This window comes from Drosophila montana, unplaced genomic scaffold, assembly GCF_035044405.1.
Source record: "Drosophila montana isolate Dmon_TW-CO22-7 unplaced genomic scaffold, ASM3504440v1 contig_3684_1, whole genome shotgun sequence".
In the NCBI taxonomy this organism is placed as follows: domain Eukaryota; kingdom Metazoa; phylum Arthropoda; class Insecta; order Diptera; family Drosophilidae; genus Drosophila; species Drosophila montana.
The window spans coordinates 106,998-128,691 of NW_026998571.1; the positions used below are offsets into that span (position 1 = coordinate 106,998).

At 42.9% G+C, this 21,694-nt stretch overlaps 3 protein-coding genes and 1 long non-coding RNA gene across 4 annotated transcripts; 2 read left to right on the forward strand and 2 right to left on the reverse strand.

The window, feature by feature from the left end:
- Positions 1 to 316: 316 nt before the first annotated feature.
- On the reverse strand, positions 317 to 4,328 carry LOC135435751 (solute carrier family 22 member 7-like). The gene is made up of 6 exons (XM_064692947.1): positions 3,897 to 4,328; positions 3,623 to 3,845; positions 2,328 to 2,431; positions 1,495 to 2,270; positions 883 to 1,064; positions 317 to 826 (listed from the first exon to the last, which is right to left on the reverse strand). Exons 1-6 carry the CDS (start codon positions 4,109 to 4,111, stop codon positions 644 to 646), a joined length of 1,683 nt encoding a protein of 560 aa, XP_064549017.1. The 5' UTR covers positions 4,112 to 4,328; the 3' UTR covers positions 317 to 643.
- Positions 4,329 to 4,441: 113 nt separating this feature from the next.
- On the reverse strand, positions 4,442 to 12,361 carry LOC135435749 (uncharacterized). The gene is made up of 7 exons (XM_064692945.1): positions 12,174 to 12,361; positions 10,246 to 10,606; positions 7,749 to 9,747; positions 7,203 to 7,607; positions 5,691 to 7,146; positions 5,533 to 5,626; positions 4,442 to 5,469 (listed from the first exon to the last, which is right to left on the reverse strand). Exons 2-7 carry the CDS (start codon positions 10,583 to 10,585, stop codon positions 5,129 to 5,131), a joined length of 4,635 nt encoding a protein of 1,544 aa, XP_064549015.1. The 5' UTR covers positions 10,586 to 10,606; positions 12,174 to 12,361; the 3' UTR covers positions 4,442 to 5,128.
- A 127-nt stretch (positions 12,362 to 12,488) lies between these two features.
- On the forward strand, positions 12,489 to 15,313 carry DNApol-eta (DNA polymerase eta). The gene is made up of 3 exons (XM_064692946.1): positions 12,489 to 13,015; positions 13,070 to 13,566; positions 13,639 to 15,313. Exons 1-3 carry the CDS (start codon positions 12,581 to 12,583, stop codon positions 15,311 to 15,313), a joined length of 2,607 nt encoding a protein of 868 aa, XP_064549016.1. The 5' UTR covers positions 12,489 to 12,580.
- A 5,487-nt stretch (positions 15,314 to 20,800) lies between these two features.
- On the forward strand, positions 20,801 to 21,495 carry LOC135435756 (uncharacterized). Its single transcript, XR_010437422.1, has 2 exons — positions 20,801 to 21,174; positions 21,235 to 21,495. It is a non-coding gene; the product is annotated as an uncharacterized LOC135435756 (long non-coding RNA).
- The last annotated feature ends 199 nt before the right edge of the window (positions 21,496 to 21,694 follow it).

The window sequence follows — 21,694 nt, forward strand, 5'->3', positions numbered from 1 at the left end:
CACTTTCATTATGAAAGTTAACTGTATTTAAAATTGCTTCTTGGTTCTTACGATTAGAACGTTGATCAAAAATCATTCAGTAAGTCCGGACATAGTTTTATACATGCATAGAAATAAACATTAGTAAATAAATCATATATACTGCGTAATACTAGTTTACTAGCTGTAGTACATATATCTTATACTCTGAATAGTTTGATAAAATTTTGGAATTTTTCAATGATATATAGTGGCGCATAAAGATAAGTCTAGATTGGCATTGATGAATGAATGGATAAAATCAATAAAATATTTATTGGAAATCAATAATAAACAGTTTATTAATGAAATAGTCGCTGCTCGTTTTATTGCCTAATTTGACTGCCATTTTGTATAATGAATAATTTGTTGATCGACAATCCAATTTGAAATGATAAGATTAGCAAGTAATTGAAAAGATTTGTCGCCAATTTCGACTGGCGTCAAGTGCAGGCATTATCTTATTACAACAAACACGAGCCGAACAGTTCCAAGTATTCGACACTCTATACACAATTCAATATTTTTGCATGTCATTCAACGCGACAATCTGATAGACAAATATTTACAGCAACTAATTGAACCCAAATATACCCCAGACCCAGACGTTGCTATTTTCAACTGATTAGACAGCAGTTTTTGTAGCTGCCGAAACTTTTGGCTGTTGACTTCTGTCCAGGGCGCGAGCCTCCTCCAATGTCGTGGGCAGCACTTTATTGGAAGTTTCAGGGAAAAAGAAGCTCAACACCGAACTGAGAATGCCAAATGCGGCGAACAGCAAATGCGGCGCATATTTGTAATAGTATATCTAAAAAGAAACATGTCATATTAATAATGCATCAGCCGAGCAATTGTCACACCCACCAAGAGCGGAGTTTGTGGCGCCAGCATGGAGCCAAAACGACCCACCATGGAACAGAAGGAAAGCATACTGTTGCGGCAGCTGGTGGGAAAGATTTCGGAGGTGAAGAAATACAGTGTCATAAAACTGCCCGTTGAGCACATTTTGGCCAGAAAGTACAGATACCAAGACAATGTAGCATAATCTAGAAATAAAGGAAATATTAAACTTTATATTATACAAAAATTAAAATAAACGTAACAGGACTGCAAACCCAATAAAAAAGGTTACGCTGGAACGAATGTTTGCCTTGAAACAATTGAATTTGTAATTTAAATTGTCCGTTTTACAAAAAATATTGCAAGTCAATCATATTTTCATAGAGAAATTGCGGGCTAAATTTAATCTCTGCCTAAAAATGGCATATACTCTGGAGCGATCCAATTGTTGGGGCCCAAGTTTGGGGACCAAAACATTTTGTAAAATAATATGTTTTAATTCGCGTTGCGGTTGAACTCTTTTTTTGACAACACGTTTGAATGAAAGATGGGAATATGTTAACAAATAAATTGGCTTGCAGTCTTGACAAGTAAATACATTGTAGAAAATTCACAACTATGCCGACTGGTACTCACCGTTGTCCAGAAGTGCCATCACAATTAGTAGAAAAGAACAAGTGCTCAGAGAGAGACTCAGCGCCCAGCGCCTGCCAATGTGATGCATCAGCAGGGTGGCAACCAGAATGCCCGGCAGTTGCATTAATCCCGTCATGCTAAAGTTATCAAACTTGTTGCCATTTAATTCGGTTGCATTCAGGCTTAGACCCAGGGCTATAAACGTGTTGCTGAACCATAGAAAGCAGCACTGAGCAATGCGCAGGCCGAGTGCACTGAAAATTTGATGGACTGTATAGTGACCGCCAGATGTCTCGGATTCGGCCAACAACTGGCGATTCATAAGGACCATTTCACTGAGCTGCGTTTCGGGCAATGCCCGTTTGTTAACACGAGCCACCTTGCGCAGTATCTGAACGGCCTCCATTTCGCGAGATTGGCTCAGCAGCCAGCGTACGCTCTCGGGTATATAGCAGATGAAGAGCAGATGCAGCAGGGCCGGCGTGTAGAGCACGCGGAGCAGCACACGCCAATCAAGAATTAAGCTGGCCATATAGCCCATTGCCGCCTCTGCCAGGCCGTAGGTCAAACTGATGATCATGGTGGCCACAACGCGTTGCTTGGGCCCGACCAGCTCGATGGCCAGCAGAAAGGCAGTGGGAAATAGTGTGCTGCCCACGGCCATATCCAGAAACTCAAAGAACAAAAAGCTGTAATACTCGGGCGCCTGGGAACGTGCGAGTCCTGCCAGAGCGCTCAGAACGCCCGTCACAACGAGCATTGCCTTGCGTCCATAACTGCAAATGAAAGAGTAGAATTTGAGACGGTTTTATGATGTAGCTATAATGACTCACCGATCCGCTAAGTAACCTCCTAAGGGTATGCCCACGAACTGGCCAATGTTGTTCACTGTGCCCACCATCGAAAGTTTCCATTTATCGGAGCAAAAAATTCCAAACTGTAAACCAAAAAGAATAATTGATTAATATTTTCTTTCGAGTCCAAGAGATTTTTACTACGAAAGCTTAAAATTCTTGCAGACGAGCTAAAACAAATTTAAACATTTCAATTAGTAGCTTAGAAGTTGATCCCCAATTCAATTGCACGCTCATGGTCGTGAGCCTGCGTGTCTTAGGTTTGAGTGCAGGTCTAAGCAGGTCGCTGGTTCAAATTCAGCATCAATTTTAAATGTACATATATATACAATTTGTTGTTGCTCACAAATAAATTGGTAAATTGAGGTACTTTGTAACTGATGATGGCGCATTTGTACCGGGTAGCCAGTCTCTGATTCTTGATATTCCGAATTTTTAAATCAACACTTTATTTATATTTAACGAGAAAAAAGGGCTATCTTCGGCACGTCGAAGATTTAATACCCTTGCAGACCTTATCTTTTCATAATGTTCATAGTGGTTTGCCCGTATCTAAGAAGCACAGGAAAAGCAGTTAACGCCGAGTATGGTTAAGATATCTTGAAAAACAAAAAGTTTTCCATACAACAACTTAATTTTCCACCGATCGATCCTATGGCAGCTATATGATATAGTCGTCCGATGTATATAATATTTTGCATATATGGAGGAAGCATTGTAAAACTAATAAATGCCGAGTTTGGTCAAGATATCTTGAAAAACAAACAAATTTTCCATATAACAACTTAATCTTCGACTGATCGTTCCCATGGCAGCTATATGATATAGTGGTCCGATCCAGCTGGTTTTTGCATATGTACTGCGTGCAACAGAAAGAGGCACTACTGCAAAGTTTCATAAAGATAGCTTTAAAACTGAGAGACTAGTTCACATACTGATACTGATACTGATACTGATCATGAATGTATATACTTTATAGGGTCGGAGATGTCTCCTTCTATGCGTTATACATTTCACGACAAAATTATAATACCCTCTGCAAGGGTATAAAAATAAATCTGAAAAGCTAAAAGATCTTATTATCGAATTTTTGACTTAAGAAATCCCTATATCTGTTAGACGAAACCTAACAATTTATCTTTACTTTACTCCTATTCTTTTTCTAACGATGCCTCCAGCTTTGAACGTCAAATAGTTATTCATAATTACGTATCTTTATCTTGCAAAATTTGTTTTTTAACTTTGCAAAGTTAGTTTCTCCAAGTGAATCTTACCTCTGAGGCAATGGTTTGCTCGTCACCTCTCAGCTTATAGCCCGCTTCGCAGTTGACGGGATGACTGCTATTGAAATGATGCTCCTCACAGAGGGCTCCATTTGCCGGCGTTGCCTCAAATTGGTTACATTGACCCCATGCTCCATTGTGCTGAGGTATCGTAAAGTTCAACCAGGGCTCAATATAGCTGCTATTTGCAGTATCACACTGACTGATGTTGCATCTAGAATGAGATTTATTTAAGAGTTAGCTAAGTAGACACCAATTCACTTACCTGTGCACCACAGGGCTGGCTGTAAACACATAGGATATCGAGTAGAAGGCATTGCATACGATGGGCAGGCTGAGCATTATATAGTTGAACATCTGGAATCGTCCGAATTGTCCAATGCGAATGATGAGCGCATCCAGATGATTATCCTGCGGGGAGGCTGCATCCGCTGCCTTTTCCTCCTCGGCCGTCTCTGAATTGAACTGCGCTTCTCCCATGCTTCAGTCTGAGACGTCTCTAGGCAACTGAATTGCTCCGTGCCTCAGTGAGAAACTAGGCGCGCAAAGCGCTTATTTAATTGACCGCATTATGCATGCCACCCAGCTGATTGGGGGTGGGCCGTTGGCGGGGTTCTGCTGTTCCACAAGTTTTTCACACGTTTTCAATTACCGTCGTCAGACGGCCGCAGAAGCGTGTCGCAGCATCTGAGACTTAATTGCTGGCTACAAATATTTTAGGCAATGCAGCTTAGCTAAGCTTCCATGCAGTTCTACTAAAGCTGCGGGGCTAACGAACTTGCCAGCTGTATAAAAGAATTCAATGGGCTCTTTATTATACAATTTATGTTCTTTTATTGTTAAACTTTATGAAAGAATTTAAAAAATATCACTTGATGTTGGAGTGTGTGTGTTTATGTGTTTAATATAGAGAGACTGGTTAGCTAAAAGTACAAATACAATATCATATTTAAGATTACTAAAGCTTACTCGAACTGAGAACTTAGAATGTACATAAAGCAAGTGCCAGAGAACAAGCAATTTACTCAAGAGTTTGTTCTTAATAACAGTTTTGTTTATTTTTGTTTTTTATTTTTCATTTATTTTTTTCTGCCGTTTAACTGGTTTCAGGCGTGCTACTAGCGAATACTGCATAAAAGTGCCTACTTTTAATATACAACCTACAAAAGTTAGTTGTAAATCTTTTTTAAAAACCACAATTATAAATACCGATCGAAATGTTGCGTTTGTGTCTAACAAAATATCAATAAATATTACCTCGCTAGAGAGGCTGCAATAACTAAACTCATTTAACTACGCATATAGAGTGCTATATATATGCTATATATATATATAAACTGATACAGTATAAATTTGCAGCTGTCGACCGCAACTACAACGTTTTTTTGTCTATACCCCTAGTTAATATCAATCAATCTTCTGAATTTGCAATATGATAAGTTTTCAACTAGTAAAAAGAGGAATGCTCCAACCAATCTAGACTGAAATCCAGATTGTTTACAGATTATACATAGGATTACTGGTGGCATCGAACAGCTGAGTTCCGGTTGACTCGATCATGGAGCGCAGCGCAATGCTGCGCTGTTTGGCCACAGCCTTACGCAAAGTCAGCTCAAACACATTGTCCTCATCAATGTTATCCATGGGCAAATGCTGCCGGCTATCCGGTGGCTGTTCGGGTGTCTGGAATACCAGTTGTTCGTGCTCGTACAATACGCATGTTTCAGCAAATTCCTTGGCAAAGTATTGTGCTGTATTTCGGTTTTGTATGACCTCGCTGGGAAAGCATTGCAGCAGCTCCTCGAAGCTCAGCTCCGCTACCAGATTGTTGAGTATTTCTGTGAGAGATCAATCAAGATCTATTGAAAGGACCACAGAATTAATTAACAGCTACCACAAACCTGCAATATGTGTTTTCCAATTGGGCAGCGCATCCTGTTTGCTCAGAATCTTGCGCAGCAAAGACTCCCAATGCTTGGGCGTAAATCCACAAGACTGTAAGCAGAAACAGGTTTAATAAGTATAAAGATATAGTTTATAGGAAGTAGATCATCATTACCTTGCCATATTGCCACAGGAAGGCGGGACAAAAGCTCAACATATAGTTGATAGCCAAATTTTTGGGCAATATTATGACCAAGAAGCTATCGATGCCCATTAAGTGGGGCGATTTCTGTATAAATGCCAAAAACTCTGAAATTATCTCACGATCCACCTTGCTGGAGGCCAGTAGACTTTGGATCTTAAGAGTCAGAGTCAAGAGTTCGTTGTGCCAGCCTGTAAACCGAACCTCGAACTCGCCCTCATCCTTTTTGGGATAGCTGAAATCGCTGCGCTCAAAGGGGGGTAAACGGTTCAAGTATTGGGGTCGTTCCAGCAAGCACGGTATGGGTCGTATATAGGCTTTGATATGCTGTTCATATTCCTCGCCCTCGCCCAGTTTATAATCGGGAATGTAGGGTACAAATATAAGCTTGTTTGATTGATTTGGTTCGCTGACATGGCGTACGCTCGGCTTGTTGCAATAATTGGGCGCCATGCCAACCATATAGGCAATGCATTCCATTCGCAGATTCAAGAAATCCTCGCGGCTGCTTTGCTGTTCGACATCGGCGGATTGCAGATCGGTAATGAGATCACTCAGAGCCTTTAAACGGCCCATATACATGCGAAAGAGTATTTTCAGGCCCTTCAGATTTGTGGCAGCCACATCATCGTCGGGTTGCGGTTGCGAAAGCGAAGCATTCGAGCTGCGCTTTTGATAGGGCGATCCGCCTTGTTGATCCTGCAGCTGATCATACACAATGCGCTGCTGGCGTCCACTTAGCGAACGCTCATCGGGCGCGGAGCTGGCGCAAGAGCTAGACAAGGATTGGACATCCGCCTCACTGTGCAGCGAGGGCGCTCGCGAGCTGCTGCATTCATCATCGTAGTCATCGTCCAGCTGAGGCGGCGTTTGCGAGCGCACCTCAAGCGGCTGCAGCGAAGAGCTCACATCGTAAAGATCATAATAGTAGACCTGCAATATGCTGACGAACACCTTCTGCGAGGTCTGATAGCCCTTCTGGCCAATGTGCGAGGCAATATAGTTGAGGAACAGCTGCAGCACCACGTCCAGCGTAATGCTATGCTCAATGCACAGGGCGTGAATGAAGGCATCACTTATCGCCTCGATCAGTGCGGGCTGCTCATTGGCCAGCAGAATGGTCTCACAGAAATCCGAGAAGGAAATAATGGCACTGGGCGTCGATGCGCAGCCACCTGAAGACTTGCCCTTCGTTTGGGTGGCGCCACGACGGGAACGCTTGCGAGCCGTAAGCTGGGACTGCTGCTGCTGCTCCGGTTGCTGTCGCCGCTGATAGAGCACTGTGCTGTCATCAAAGAGCACGTTCTTGTGCTTGATCAGCGCCACAGCCAAAGTGCGACGCGTGCACTTGGATATTATTTCCTGGGCCAGCAGATAGTTTGACATGCGACAAGCAGTTACAGCTAACAGAAGAGTTTCATCAGGCGTGCTTAAAGGAAACACAATTAGCTTGAGATTTGAATTTCGAACGCATTATTAGCTTACAGCGTCGTCAAGTATTTCAGATAGTTGATTAGCTCACCGCTCATGGCATCGGCTACCACCGGCGAGCTAAGCATTATCTGTGGTATATCCGCTGGGGCATGTTTGATGAACATGTTGAGAAATTCCAGCGAGAGCGGCACCTGCTTATAGCCCTGCTGTAGCACCCGGGCGGGTGTGAAGTACGGTGACACGGTCTGGTGCAGAAACGAAGACCGCAGACGATCCGTGCCCAGGCCAAGCAGAAACAGTTTTACGGTATAGATGAGACCAACCAGCTGCGCTGTTTCCACCACCTGCTCGCTGTCCATAAACTCTTGAATATAGTTGTTGTATATGTCCACCAATTGGAGCTGGCACATCTTGTAGAAACCAGTTGCTTGTAAGTAAACCTCTTGTTTATTGGAGCTGTAAATGGAATAGAAGTGGGGAATATCTTTGAAAAACTCAGGAATCGAAAGCTTCACTATTCACATCTGCAAACCCTATCTACAAGGTTAAGACTTTCTTTCTTGTTAAATTTTTTGTGTGCACAGAAACCGTTCTTACCGTATTGAAAAGTCCGCCAATTTGCGACAATTGGCCATAAACATTTTCCGCAACTCCTGTTCCCTGTCCACACCGAGACGCTCGCCCTGCAGTGTGAGGCTTAGTCTAAGCATGACATGCGCCTCCTCCATGAGATCATAAAAGTTAGAGCTGCTTGCGCTGCGATACGATTCGGCAATGCCTTCGAGATCCTCGACAATGTGCTCCACCTTGGGCACCTCCAGATTGTAGAGCGTCCACTCGTTAACCACCGAGGACTGGACAGCACTGCTGCTTCTCAGCAAGCTGTTGTGCTTGGCCTTTGCCTCTGCCAAGAACCTGGCTGCAATGTTGCGCTTAACAGCTACCACGGCGACCTCGCCAGTGCTGCGACGCTTGTGCTGCTCCAGCGCTGTATTTGTGATCAGGACGAGCTGCTCCCGGTTGACGCAAACGAACTGTACGTGCATAAAGGCGGCCAGGCCAATGACGGCAATGGCTGAGCTGACGTCTGGCGAGGATTCCTCTGGGAACAGACCGCCAATGCTCGGATATTCGAAACGATTATGAAATAGCTTGTGGCCGATGCGTGAGGTATGCGTTTCCACAGACTCCGAGGTGACGGCATAGACGACATATTCGTTTAAATGCACCTGCAGCACGGGCGCCGTAAAGCTATAGCTGGCCACAGGCTTCTCGTTCTCGCTGTACCACTTGCCCTGGCCGCAGAACTGAAACAAATAGCCATCCACACTGCTGGCCACGAGCAGCGCATGTCCCACACAGCGTTGATGCTGAGAGGATTTAAGCGTGCGCCGATTTGCATGCTTGAATGTAGTCACTGCACTGGGCACCTGCTGGTTGCCCATGTCATACTCGTCATCCTCCTCCAGCTGCTGCTCGCTGCTGCGCTGGTATATGGCCTTTAGGTCCATGCAGCGCAGTATATCCAAGACCCGCGACTGTGGCTCTGATGTCCTCATGCATATTTGCAGCAGCTTGCGTATGTCGTACTGTACGGATACATCTTCCGTCGCACTGCTCCCGCCGGCACCAATGCCTCTCACATTCATAGCCTTCGCCTCGTTGATAAGTTTGATTTTGATGTCGGCGGCCCGTTGTGGCGTTATGGTTATCTCCTGTGTGTTATCATCCTGGCCGCCGCAGCGATTGCTGCCATTCTCGCACTGATCCCACTGCGAACGCAGCTCGGGCTCAAATTCACGGCCGTAGGCGGTGTTCACCAGTCGCGCCACATTGAAGTCCAGAGGCGTACGTCCGGCCAAGCCCGGACCGCTTACCAGCGCTGGCTTGGCGCTGCTCGAGGATTGCAGGGAGTCGCTTTCACAGCTCTGCTGGCTATGCGTGCTGCTGGCGGCCGCTGCGCTCGCCTTGCTGCCCAAGCTTAGAGACTCGGACAAGGGCTCATCGCCCGCATAATCATTGTCCAGGCAGCTGTGCTCGTGCGCCGGCGCAGACGCAGTCGTGGTCTTGTTGGCCAGCGCATCCACCACCTTGAAGGCCACACAGTAGCGATGACTGAGGCAGGCTATGACATTCTCGGCCAGACATAGGCGCAGCGGCACAAAGTTGAGCTGCACGAAGAATTTGAAGGGCAGAAAATCGATGAAGGAGAATCTCGGCTGGGTATTCTCATGCACGCACTGCGTGTACTCATACAGATAGATGCGATCCCTGCTGCTCACTATGATGTTGCCCGACGTTTGGCAGCTCTGCACCAGATCTGGCGGACTGCGCAGCGGCAGCTCAATCACATCAATGCTCTCCACCAGCGGCGTCTTGGGCGTCGTCATCGAGGCAATGCGTATTGTGATCGGCAGCTCGTTCAGCTTGGCATCGGGAAACTTCCAAAAGTTTGCATAGATGCGCACAAACATCTTGGTATCATCCTCGGAGCAAACTGTGTTGCTATTGCTGCTCGATGTGCAGCTTATGCTGGTGCTATTCGAATGCACCGGACTGCCAGCCTGTTCCTTTTCGAGGGTCAGAAGGTATTTGCCTGCATCAGAGTAAGGCAAGAAAATATTAATTTCACTTTTCAATTAATGGTACCTAACTAATCTATGGAAATATTTATCCTAAATGAAACCAAACAAATCTGTTTACCCTATTCCACGCGAAACTGTTGAAAATAGGTGAAAACGTTGATTTGAAAAATGTTTTTTAAATCTTCCTCTCCTCGTGGAAAATATGCTGTATGAACGAATTTTTACTTTTGGTCATAAGGCTTATTTTAAATTCTTTACAATATCAAAAAATTTGTATCTTAATTATTATTATTTTTATTATTTATTATTATTTAAATGATTGATTCAAATTTATTATTTTAAATGATCATTGTAAAATTTGAAGCTTGGGGTATAACGTAATACGCGTAGATTTAAATTTCACACGGGTGGAAAAGTGATCGAAGTGATTAAAGCAAAAAACTGACGTAAACGTAAAACCACATAAGACATAAGACCCTAGTTATATATCATATAATTTGTATGCTTACCAGCCTCGCAGTAGATAAGCTGCACCACCTCGCCGACCGTGGCCAATGTATACCTGACGGGCATACGTTCATCAATCGCTGGCGTCGGCGTCGGCGAAGCTGCATCTCCCATGCCACCCGCCGCTGTCTGATCCTCCTGCACTGCATTTTCCTGCTGCTCCAATTGTGGCTGTTGCTGCTGCTGCTGTTGCTTGCCAGCTATGTCATAGATCTCTATGAACTGCTCGGCGCTGCTGATGGCGATGCGATTGTTGCCAATTAAGGTGGCTGCCAGAATGTCGCCATTGAGAGCAAACGTCTGCTGCCTGGCAAAGTTGTAGGCCTGCAGTATCTTTACCATGGCGACGCTGTCGGCTGTCGACTGCAGGCGGAAGAGTAAACGAACCACTTAAAAGCAATCAAATCAAATGGAACACTGCACTGCGATATAACGCCCCAGTGACTTCATCGTCCGGCGTCCGACAGAGACTATCTGGCCGTGTGAGTTGTTCGCTTGTGAATACCCCCGAAAAGTGACGACGATGACGAGCGTCTGAGTGCCGAGACTGAGTGGGTTGCTTTCAGCTACTGGCGGGCGGGCGGGCGGTCTCGCTTGCTCGGTCGGTCGGTCAAGTGGCTGTTGCTGTTCTCGTGGGCATGAGCCATTAGCATAATTGTGCGTTTATGCTGGAGACAGGGAGACAGGGAAACAGGGAGACAGGGTGACAGGGTGACATGGAGACAGGGCTGTAGCGTAATTCTAGCAGATATAATTGAGGGTTTGTCATCTTGGATTACCGCAAATTAATTTAAATGAATTTTAATAATTCATTTGACATAAATAAGCGGGTATCAAAGACGGCAATTTATGACTAATTTTTAAGAGAAGCTTTGAAAATAAATTGTGACCAACCCATTTTTAAAATTAATTATTTGTTAAATTTTATTTTTGGCAAATTACATTATACATATTCAAATTTTAAGATTGAATAAATTAATCTTGTCAACGTTTCTTCTCATTTCAGAAAATCCTATTGTACATATTCGAACTAAAACTCCTCATTCCGATGATGCATGTAATAATTTACCGTTACCAACCACCCCCCCCCCCCCCTTGGTTAATAACTGACACAAATCGTTAAGTGATTTTTGATGGCATGACATATTAATAGAGGTCAGTGCTGCACCTGCCACTTCCTGTGCCGTTATTCCTTGAACGCCATTAATAATACAAAATTAGGTCACAGTAATACACACACACCCACACACTCACACAATACACACCTGCCGCAAGCAGCAACACCATCAGCCTGGTCAAATCGCTTGGCCAACAAATGCTGTCACAGTATTTGGGCATGCAATAAATATAACTGCCGCTTGACTTGGGCTGGGCAGGCTCTACGTGCGCTTGCCTAATTAAGCCATAAGTTGACACACGTAAAAAACACTGGATAAATCAAGGCAGTCAAGGAATGAAACTTTTGAATATGACGCACCCATGACGTAAAGAAAATGCCCGGAAATAGATCCAAGCACGACACGAAATATTCTATTTTTGAGCACTCTCTGCCTCTGCCTCGGCCTCTGCCTCAGGTCAAACGCCAATCGATAATTGCGCTGGCAATAACTGCGAATGCGTGCATTAGGCCAAACGAATAAATATATATGTGTGTGTGTGTGTGTGTGTGTGTGTTTGGCGGGTGTTGGTGTTTGGCGGACGTGTGTGTGTGTGTGTATTGTATATGCGGTGCACTTCGCAGGCGGTATTTGAAAAAAATCAATAGCTCTGTGGTTTGCCAAAACTTTATGTAATAAGCCGCAACTAAATGCAATTGCTTATAAATTTGCTATAGCACATTATTGAGCTATTAACAAGCCAATTAACAATTAAACAATTACAATTTAATACTTATTCCACTTCATTAGTTATTCAAACAATTTGTTCGTACATTATTAAACAGCGGAAGTCGCGTCGTTGGCTGCAAGCACCAGGCCGCGTGCCTCTTTGACGCTTAGTTTATTTGTTCTGGCTAATTGTCCATTTTAAACCATTTTTAATGCACACACACAAATATTTATTTATAGTTTTTAATCGCAAAACATAATTGGATCAACTAATTCGCCTGTTTACATTTTTTTATTGGCAGCGTTGCCACCTTGACAACAGAGCTGAATCCCATTGAAACAGCTGATTGGATAAGCGCGCTATATGGTAACACTGCTTTCGCAACACACCCTATGCTTGTCCCGCTCGCACCTGTGCTCAGCTGTTGCCGGCCGCTTGTTGCTCACGAAATTAAAGGCGCAATTTCCACAAAACGATGTGAAACCAAAATAAAGTATTCTCTAAAAAATCATGAGTAATTCAACGCGTGCCTTTGTTGGCATGCAAAACAAATACGACCGTGTGGTCTTGCTGGTGGACATGGATTGCTTTTTCTGCCAAGTCGAGGAGAAACAACAGCCCGAGTATCAAGGCAAGCCTCTGGCCGTGGTGCAATACAATCCTTGGCGCGGAGGCGGCATTATAGCTGTCAATTATGCGGCACGTGCTAAAGGCGTGACACGCCACATGCGCGGCGACGAGGCCAAGGAGCTGTGTCACGACATAATCCTCTGCCAGGTGCCCAACATTAGAGAAAAGGCAGATACAGGCAAATATCGGGATGCTGGCAAAGAGGTAGCAAATGTGCTGCAGCGTTTCACCAACCTGCTGGAACGCGCCTCTGTCGACGAGGCCTATCTGGACATCACAGAGACAGTCAATCAACGCGTGGAGCAACTGCAGGCGGTAAGTGTTCAAGCTTGTAAACAGATTCTTTAAATTAAATAAATGTATTCGCAGGGCTCCTTTGCACTGAAACCACAGGAGCTGATCAATTGCCATGCTGTTGGCTATGAGAACATTGGCGACTATGTCAATAAGATAACAAATCGATTTGCCAATCCCTATGTCGATGATGAGCGTTATATGCTGGCATACGATCCCAACGACTTGCCCGCTGTGCGCCAGAGCGACTTGCGTCTGTTGATTGGGGCCTGCATTGCGGGCGAAGTGCGTGCAGCCGTAAAAGCAGAGACTGGCTATGAATGCTCAGCGGGCATTGCCCACAACAAAATACTCGCCAAGCTGGCGGCGGGTATGAACAAGCCCAACAAACAGACGATTTTACCGCTGGCGGAGATACCTGCGCTCTTTGACCAGCTGCCCGTAGGCAAGATCAAGGGATTGGGCGGGAAATTCGGTGAGATGGTCTGCGAGACGCTGGGCGTTAAATTTCTGGGCCAGGTACTCAAATATAGCGAAAAAGAGCTGCATCGCAAGCTGGACGAAAAGAATGGGTGAGATATGGGATTAGCAGCGAGCCCGATTTAAATGTTACATTCGATTAACTAACTTGTAATGCTTTACAGCTCCTGGTTGCATAATATTGCACGTGGCATCGACTTGGAGGCGGTTACGCCCCGATTTTACTCCAAGAGCATTGGCTGCTGCAAGAAATTTCCCGGCCGCAACAACATAACAGGTCTCAAGACACTGCAACACTGGCTAGGCGAGTTGGCCAGCGAGATAAACGATCGCCTGGAAAAGGATTTCATAGAAAACAATCGCAAGGCAAAGCAAATGGTTGTGCAGTACGTGCAGGACGTCGATGGTCAGGAGGTGGCCAGCTCCCGTTCCACGCCACTCAATCATTGTGACCAGGAGACGCTGGCTAAGCAAGCCCTGGAGCTAATCAAGACCAATACAAAAACCTTTCTACGTGCGGGCAGCGAGGCAGCGCTTAATAATGCCATCAAATTTCTGGGCATCAGTGTGGGCAAATTCGAAACGGCATCCAATGCGCAAAACAGCCTGCAAACCATGTTTGCCAATCAGGCGGCCAAAAAGCGTCGCATCAGCGTTGAGGATGGTGTAGAAAAGTCAAGTCTGCCACAAAAGCCAAAGCAAACTGAAGAGGCTAAAATGAAGAACTTCTTTGAAAATTACTTGCAAGCGCACAAAGATGAACAAAATGTAAAAGATAATTTAGAAACGAATGCAAATACAGCAGAAATCAATGCAAAACTAGTGACTGAGGCAGAAGAACCTGTTGTAGAAACTAGGCCCCCAAAAGGAGCAGCAATATCACCGAAGAAAAGTTTCTTTGAAGCATACAAGCGCAAGTTGATTGATGTCACTGTTGCAGAAGAGTCCAGCGACGACAAGGCAGCGCCTACTGCCACACCGCCTGAATTTAAGGAAAGCTTCTTTGCCAGTTATCTGCAACAGCAAAAGGAAGTAAGCAAAAATGTGGAGCAATCAAATGAGCTAACAGCTGATACCAGCGATTCATCTGACATGCAGGGCTTGGCCGCAGAACTGGATGAGATAGAATCAAGCATCACAAATCTACAGCAACCAGATCCTGATCAGCCCTCCACATCAAAACGGAAATTAGAGCATGACAATTCCAAGGAACTACCGGCGAGCAACGACTTTACAAGCACGTATGCTGAGTACGCACAGCCCGAGCTGCGTGCAGATCTTATTAGCTTGGTCAAGTGCGATGAGTGTGGCGCTCAAATACCGGACGATGTTAAGGCATTGCAAACCCATCGGGATCATCACTATGCGCAGCAATTAAGCCGTCAACTTCGCGTTGAACAGCGCGAGGAAATGCAACGTAGTCGCCTAAATGATACAACAGCGTCGTTTGTCTCGCCCACGACAAAGACAGCGCCAGCGAAGAAGGGTAAAAAGGTGGGCGGAACCGCCACAACAACGGCCCCGAAGCCCATCAACAGCATTACCAAATTTTTGGCACCCAAGCAGCCGCTGGAACCGCCTCCCAGCTGCAGCAGTTCACCCATGGAGATCTGCGCCGAATGCAAAACGTACATTAAAACTGTGGATATGCCAGAGCATTTGGATTTCCATATGGCCAAAAAGCTACAGCGTGAACTCAACCAACTGGAGGTGCGCACAATAAATACCTCAGCTAACAAGAAGACAACATCGCCTCCCACCAAGAAGCAGCTTAACAGTACCCTAAATTCTACAGGCGCTAATAATTCCATTACCAAGTTCTTTACCCAAAGCAGTTGATGCAAGCTTAGAAGTTTAGTATTTCTAAATGGAATTAGAGATTGTCATTTAGTAATAATGAAAGTATTAATTAATTAAAGTATAAATAACTAAGTTAAGAAAGTTATGTATTTAAACTTAAAACTGTATCTGTAAGTGCAAACGTATACGTAAGAGTATTAGATTTCTGCTCTTTAAAACAACCATATTTGCCGCTCCTTGTGCCATTTTGAAGTAGTTATCCTTGCTACCAGGGCTACCAACTACCTACACATATATTCTTGGTTATTCTATACAATGTCTAAACATTTTCATAAATGTTAAGTTGTTTCCATAAATGGATCGGTTCTGAAATCAAAATTTTTAAAGCTCTATCGATTTAAAAGGCTTTCACGAATCCTTAAAGGTATGTCTTTTCAAAGTCGGACGTTATTAAATCAATGTATTTTAGTTTACGAAAGCTAATACAGTTTTCATTTTGTATTTTTCATGTTGCGGTTTCTTCTAACGAAATATTTACATCCAAGCCTTCTTATATTTTGGCCACATATTTGCTTAAACAAATTCCAAGGAAGGCAACTATTAAATAAGGTAAATAATATATACCTAAAATGTACCCTTTCAGACACCCCCGGGTCAGCAGCTCCAAATAAAAATATGTTCATATAAACTGCTGATAAAATAACAGAGTGTTAAATTGCGAGTGACTTAAGCGGACCAAAAAACCGGCGCACAGCAAATTAGCAAGCGATCTAATTTCGAGTGAGAACGAAGCGACACATTGACTAGCATACACACCCACACAAACACGTGTATGCGCCAAAGCCAGAGATAACCAAGCAGTCACCTGTTTGTGCGGGTGTTCGCTGTCGTTTATCTTCTTACGCTCATCCACTCACGACTTTTTTTTGGTACTGATCGCTGATTGGTCCAATCAATAACAGCTTGCAATGAAGTTCTCGTCTGGTCATTTGCGTGCTCTATTTTCTGAGCGCCGTTTTTTTTGTCCGCTTCGGTTCTGCGCAACTTTATTCTGCGTTAGTGTGGCCCCATTAGTCAAATTGACATGCTTTTATGCTGCGAGTTGTAATCATTGAACCTATAACTGTTTTAGAAAGGGCAAGTACCGTCCTTTTTTTGGGTAATATACCTTTTTTGACTCGCATAAACTAAAACTATTAATTAATTTATTATAGAATATGATATTTAAATATTTATATAATACATTCGCTTCACAATGCATACAAATTGAATAATATTTAAAAGGAGCAGCCCTCAGCATGCATTAATATAAAATTGACTACGAGGGTCAAATTAACACAGAACTAATATGAGCAAACGCAAAGCGAACGAAGAAAATCGGTGCACAGAAGACATACATACATATGTCTTGTTTTGCGCTATTCGCAGTCTGCACTTGCTGTAATGTACACATACACATGTACATATTTGGCGATTCCCTCATTATACATATGTTTGAGTGTATGTTTTCGCAATTGACATCTACATACTTATGCTTGTGTGTGGTTGCATTTGCGTTATCTATCATTGAACGGCGCACACTTAAGTTTTTGCTTTTGCTTTCTCAATTTGCCGCGCGCCGATTTTCGTCCACTTTGCGTCTGCGCAACAGAATTTTGTTTTGTTTAAAGCCAGTTTAAAGCTGTTTAAAAATATTATTAGTGAAAATTCTCGGGTAAAAATCGTCAGTGTATCTAATAGTATATATTTTGAATCAAAATAATAAGAGTTCGCTCGATTTTAAAGACTTTCACAAATACTAAATGTGTGATCGTTCCAAAATCTAACTTAAACGATTTAAAGACATTTAAAGTTGTCCATTAAATAACACATTGTTCATTTCGTAAGAACATTTGTAAGAGTCCGATGAATAAGTAGATAAATGCACTAGCACGCATATACACATACATACGTACGTACGTGCATTACTTGCGATTCTCTCTGCATACATATGTTTATGTGTGTGCATTCTTTATTGATATCTACTTTTGCTTGCTTTTGAATGGCGCTCACTCGAGTTTTTGGTTTGCTGTGCGACGATTTTACTTCACTTTTTGTCCGCGCAACATAATTCCGTCTTAGTTAAATCCCAGCAGTCGAGTAAAGAAGTTTAGAAATATTATTAGTGAGAATTCTCGTGTAGAAACCATCTGTGTGTGCAATATTTTATATTATCCGGCTTGTACGCATCATAAGTAAAAATAGACATTGAAAATATCCTATTCTAAACTTTGACAAAAATGGATGCAACATTTTAAGAGTTCGGTCGATTTAAAATCATTTACGAATCTTAATATGGTTATGTTTGCAAAATCTGATATAAATAAACCGATAAAGGGCCATTTAAAGTGAACCACAAAATAAGGAATATTTTATTTCGTTAAAAATCGTGAGAGTGCGAAGAATAAGAAGACAACGCACTAGCAATCATATACACATACATACTAACATATTTTGTGATTCTCTCTGCATACATACATACATATGTTTGGGTGTGTGTTTTCTGAAGGGATATCTACTTATGCATGTGTGTGATTGCTTGTAAGTTATCTACCTTTGAATGGCTCTCACTCTAGTTTATGGTCTGCTTGCTCATCTTAATCTGTTTTAGTTAAATTGCAGCAGTCGTGCAAAGGTGTTTAACAGTATTAAAGGTGAAAATTCTCGGGTAAAACCGTACGTGTGTCTAATGGTATTCGGTTTCGAACTCGTACGGGTCGGAAGTATTAATTGACATAAAAAAATCGTTCGACAAAAATCAAAATTTAAAGAAAACATTTTAAAGAAGTACTAAAATGGTTATCTATTAAAATTGGAACTTAAATAAGTAGAAATAGAGCCATAAAAACTTCGTTTCGCAAATATGTTATTCGTGAGAGCGCGATGAAAAAGAAGATAATCCGTTGGAAGTGATATAGACATATGCATGTACATACATGTACATATTTGGCGATTATCTCTGCATGTATATGTATGTTTGAATGTGTGCTCTCGCAATTGGCATCTACTTATGCTTGTGTGTGGTTCCCATGCCTTTTAAAGGCGCTCACACGAAGTAATAAAAAATATGTCGTTCATATTGACTACTGAGGTCCCATTAACAGAGTGGTTAATTATGAGTACCTTAATCGAACAGAAAATTGGCAAGCGATCAATATTCGAGTGAGAACGATGCGACACATTGACTAGCATTTACACCCACACAAACACGTGTATGCGCAGAGATGCGCCAAAAGCCAGAGATAAGCAAGTACCTATTTGTGTGGGTGTTCGCTGTCATTTATCTACTTGCGCTCATGCACTCACTTTTTTGGTGCTGATCGCTGATTGGTCCAATCAATAACAGCTTGCATTGCCGTTCTCTGCTGGTCGCTTGCCTGCTCTATTTTCTGAGCGCCTTTTTTTGGTCCCCTTTGGTAAGTGTGGCCCTATTAGTCAATATGGCATGTTGTTATACTGCGAACGATGGTCTATTTAACCTATTATTTTGTTAGTAAGGGCAATTAACGCCCTTTCGTTATTAATATACCTTTTTGAACTCGTACAGATTAAAACTATTAATGTAATATACCATTTGTAATATAACATTTAAAAATGTATATATAGAAATCGGTGTACAGAAAATGGACATGTCTTGTTTTGAGCAATTAGCAGCCTGCACTAATAGTCATATACTTATGTATATGCATGTACATTTATATTATGTCTGCAAGCATATGTTTGGGTGTGTTTTCGCAATTAATATCTTATTATGCTTGTATGTAATTGCTTATGCGTTATCTACCTTTGAATAGTGCTCACTATTTTGACAAAAACGTTTATTTAACCAATTGGTCTTTGCAACGCGCCGCAAACACTTTGTCGCCTTATGTATGAAGTTATTCCTGCCCATTTGCGTACACAAGTCTTTGTTTATTTAGACGACTTATTAGTGTTATCAGATAATTTCGACTCCCACCTAATTTTGCTACAGGAGATTGCGTTATGTTTGAGGAAAGCAAATCTAACTATAAATATTAGCAAATCCAAGTTCTGCATGACAGAGATAAGATACCTCGGGTTTATCATCGGAAACGGGCAACTCAAAACGGATCCTGAGAAAATACAGGCAATCAGTGAGTTCCATGTGCCGAAAACGGTCAAGCAGTTACGTCGCTTTTTGGGTCTGGCTGGATGGTATAGGCGTTTCGTAGAAAAGTACGCCGCCATCACTTATCCGTTAACAGAACTTCTAAAAAAACAAAAGTTTCTGGATTGGAATCCGGAAGCCACCGAAGCTTTCGCAATGCTCAAATCCTACCTGACTGCCGCACCTATTTTAATAACACCCAATTTTTCGAAACCTTTTATCCTGATTTGCGACGCATGTACTTACGGCATTGGTTGTGTACTAGCGCAAATTCGAGATGATTCAGAGTTACCGATCGCTTATATGTCTGCGAAACTTACGAGAGCTCAGCGTAACTACTCAGTTACAGAACTGGAGTGTCTCGCTGTTCTCAAAGGCATTCAAAAGTTTCGAGCATATATAGAAGGTCAGGAGTTCACCGTAATTACGGATCATGCTTCTCTTAAATGGCTTATGAAGCAGAAGGATTTGTCAGGACGACTAGCTAGATGGTCTATGAAGTTGCAGGGATTCAAATTCGATATCCAGCACCGAAGTGGTTCCCAAAACGTCGTTGCTGATACACTCTCTAGAACTTACGAAGAAGAAGTAGCAGAATTCGATGACCAAGGCCCTATAATAGATTTGACTTCAACTTGTTTTAAGGCACCAGAATATCTAGCTTTAATTGCGTATATAAAAGAGAACCAAGCTAGGTTGCCGGACCTAAAGTTGATGGATGATTATGTGTACAAGAGAACACAGTTTGCCACTGGCATAGAATCGCAAGAGAAGGACTCATGGAAACTGTGGGTACCTGCAAGTTTAGTCCCAGAAGTATTACGCGATGCGCACGAACCACCTAGCTCGGCACACTGCGGCATGGGGAAAACTGTACAGAAAATAAAAAGGTACTTGATTTGGCCATGTATGGTGAGCCAGATAATACACACATTGCTAACTGTAGCACTTGTAGATCTACCAAGAGCCCAAATATAGTCCTTAAGCCACCAATGGGTAAGCCAGTGACCTCAGATAGGCCATTTCAAAGATTATATGTCGACCTGTTGGGACCGTATCCTCGTACAAAAAGGGGTAACATAGGGTTGTTGATCGTGGTAGATCCTTTTATAACGAAACTTCTGTACATCTCTCTTGTTCGCCCTATCCTTGAATACTTCATCACGTTTTCTCTACCGAACTTTCTCTACCCCTAATAAAATCGTTGCTTTCAGGATACCTTCGGGAAGTCACTATGAGCAGGGGCATAGCTTGCCGGACAGGCTGTAAATTTTCCCCCACCGAGTCGGTGATTTCCTATTGCTTTCCCAATACTATCTCTTTATCCTATCTACTTAACACTCTGTATATTGTAGTAGCCGAGTGGGAACAGTTCTTGATTGTTAGAAACTTTATGTGCTACCCTCGCACTTAGCTCACACACTTTTGCATATTCCTTTTGATGTCTGATTTGGCACGTAGGCAGATCATACGATAATGCAGTTAAACTGAGGAGCGATCGCGAAAGCTTTTATCACCGTTACAGTTAGGTCTATAAAAGGAGCGGGCGACCGCGTGCGACAGTCTTCAGTTCAGATTGGAAGCGAAAAGACGTACTTCGTCAAGAAGATTAAACAGTGAAAAACGAAGTCTAAAGTTAAAATAAGTAATAAAAATAATAGAAAGCGTATTGAAGCAGACGTGCAAGTGGAAAAGTATTGTAAAATCTAAGTAGTGAAAGATATTGAAACAGGTGATTTTATATTAGCCTGGTATCAATGGATTGGTGTTTGACCCTTGTTTAATTTTACAGCCTCGTGGCAGGGGTGCTGCCGCAAGCGCTGGTCCGATTTTCACCAATCTCTTGGTGCATATATATTGGCGCGGAGACAAGGGTAGTAAATCTACTCCAAGGAGATTTCGGAACCGTGCTCCAGTGCCACATTCGAGACTGCTCGTTGATGATCATCAAATGTGTCTGGCGTTAAGTGACTTATATAAATGGATACCAAAGTCACAAGTTTATTCAGATCCACAAGAAATTATGACTTTAAATCTGTGTTGCGTAGTGTAATTGATTATTTATTCTCCTTTGTGCTACCTTCGTCGCTCTTATTGAGCGAATGAGAATTAGAATTGACAAAGAGTAAAGCGCACGAACAAGCTGAAAGATAAAAGCAACTACAATTAGTATAACAGAAGCCATCTGAACGAAATTCGAAGCACGCATCCATACATACATCACATTAAGCTTAAATCTTTGACATTGCGAT

What these genes read in the sequence shown, in the direction of transcription:
- DNApol-eta (XM_064692946.1), top strand. Translation starts at nt 12,581, where the DNA reads ATGAGTAATTCAACGCGTGCCTTTGTTGGCATGCAAAACAAATACGAC. An exon ending in GCGTGGAGCAACTGCAGGCG is followed by an intron (nt 13,016 to 13,069) that starts GTAAGTGTTCAA and finishes ATGTATTCGCAG; the next exon opens with GGCTCCTTTGCACTGAAACC. An exon ending in AAGCTGGACGAAAAGAATGG is followed by an intron (nt 13,567 to 13,638) that starts GTGAGATATGGG and finishes AATGCTTTACAG; the next exon opens with CTCCTGGTTGCATAATATTG.
- LOC135435751 (XM_064692947.1), bottom strand. Translation starts at nt 4,111, where the DNA reads ATGGGAGAAGCGCAGTTCAATTCAGAGACGGCCGAGGAGGAAAAGGCA. An exon ending in AGCAAACCATTGCCTCAGAG is followed by an intron (nt 2,432 to 3,622) that starts GTAAGATTCACT and finishes TTTGGTTTACAG; the next exon opens with TTTGGAATTTTTTGCTCCGA. An exon ending in GATGGCACTTCTGGACAACG is followed by an intron (nt 1,065 to 1,494) that starts GTGAGTACCAGT and finishes CTTTATTTCTAG; the next exon opens with ATTATGCTACATTGTCTTGG.
- LOC135435749 (XM_064692945.1), bottom strand. Translation starts at nt 10,585, where the DNA reads ATGGTAAAGATACTGCAGGCCTACAACTTTGCCAGGCAGCAGACGTTT. An exon ending in GCTTATCTACTGCGAGGCTG is followed by an intron (nt 9,748 to 10,245) that starts GTAAGCATACAA and finishes ACTCTGATGCAG; the next exon opens with GCAAATACCTTCTGACCCTC. An exon ending in TTGGCGGACTTTTCAATACG is followed by an intron (nt 7,608 to 7,748) that starts GTAAGAACGGTT and finishes TTCCATTTACAG; the next exon opens with CTCCAATAAACAAGAGGTTT.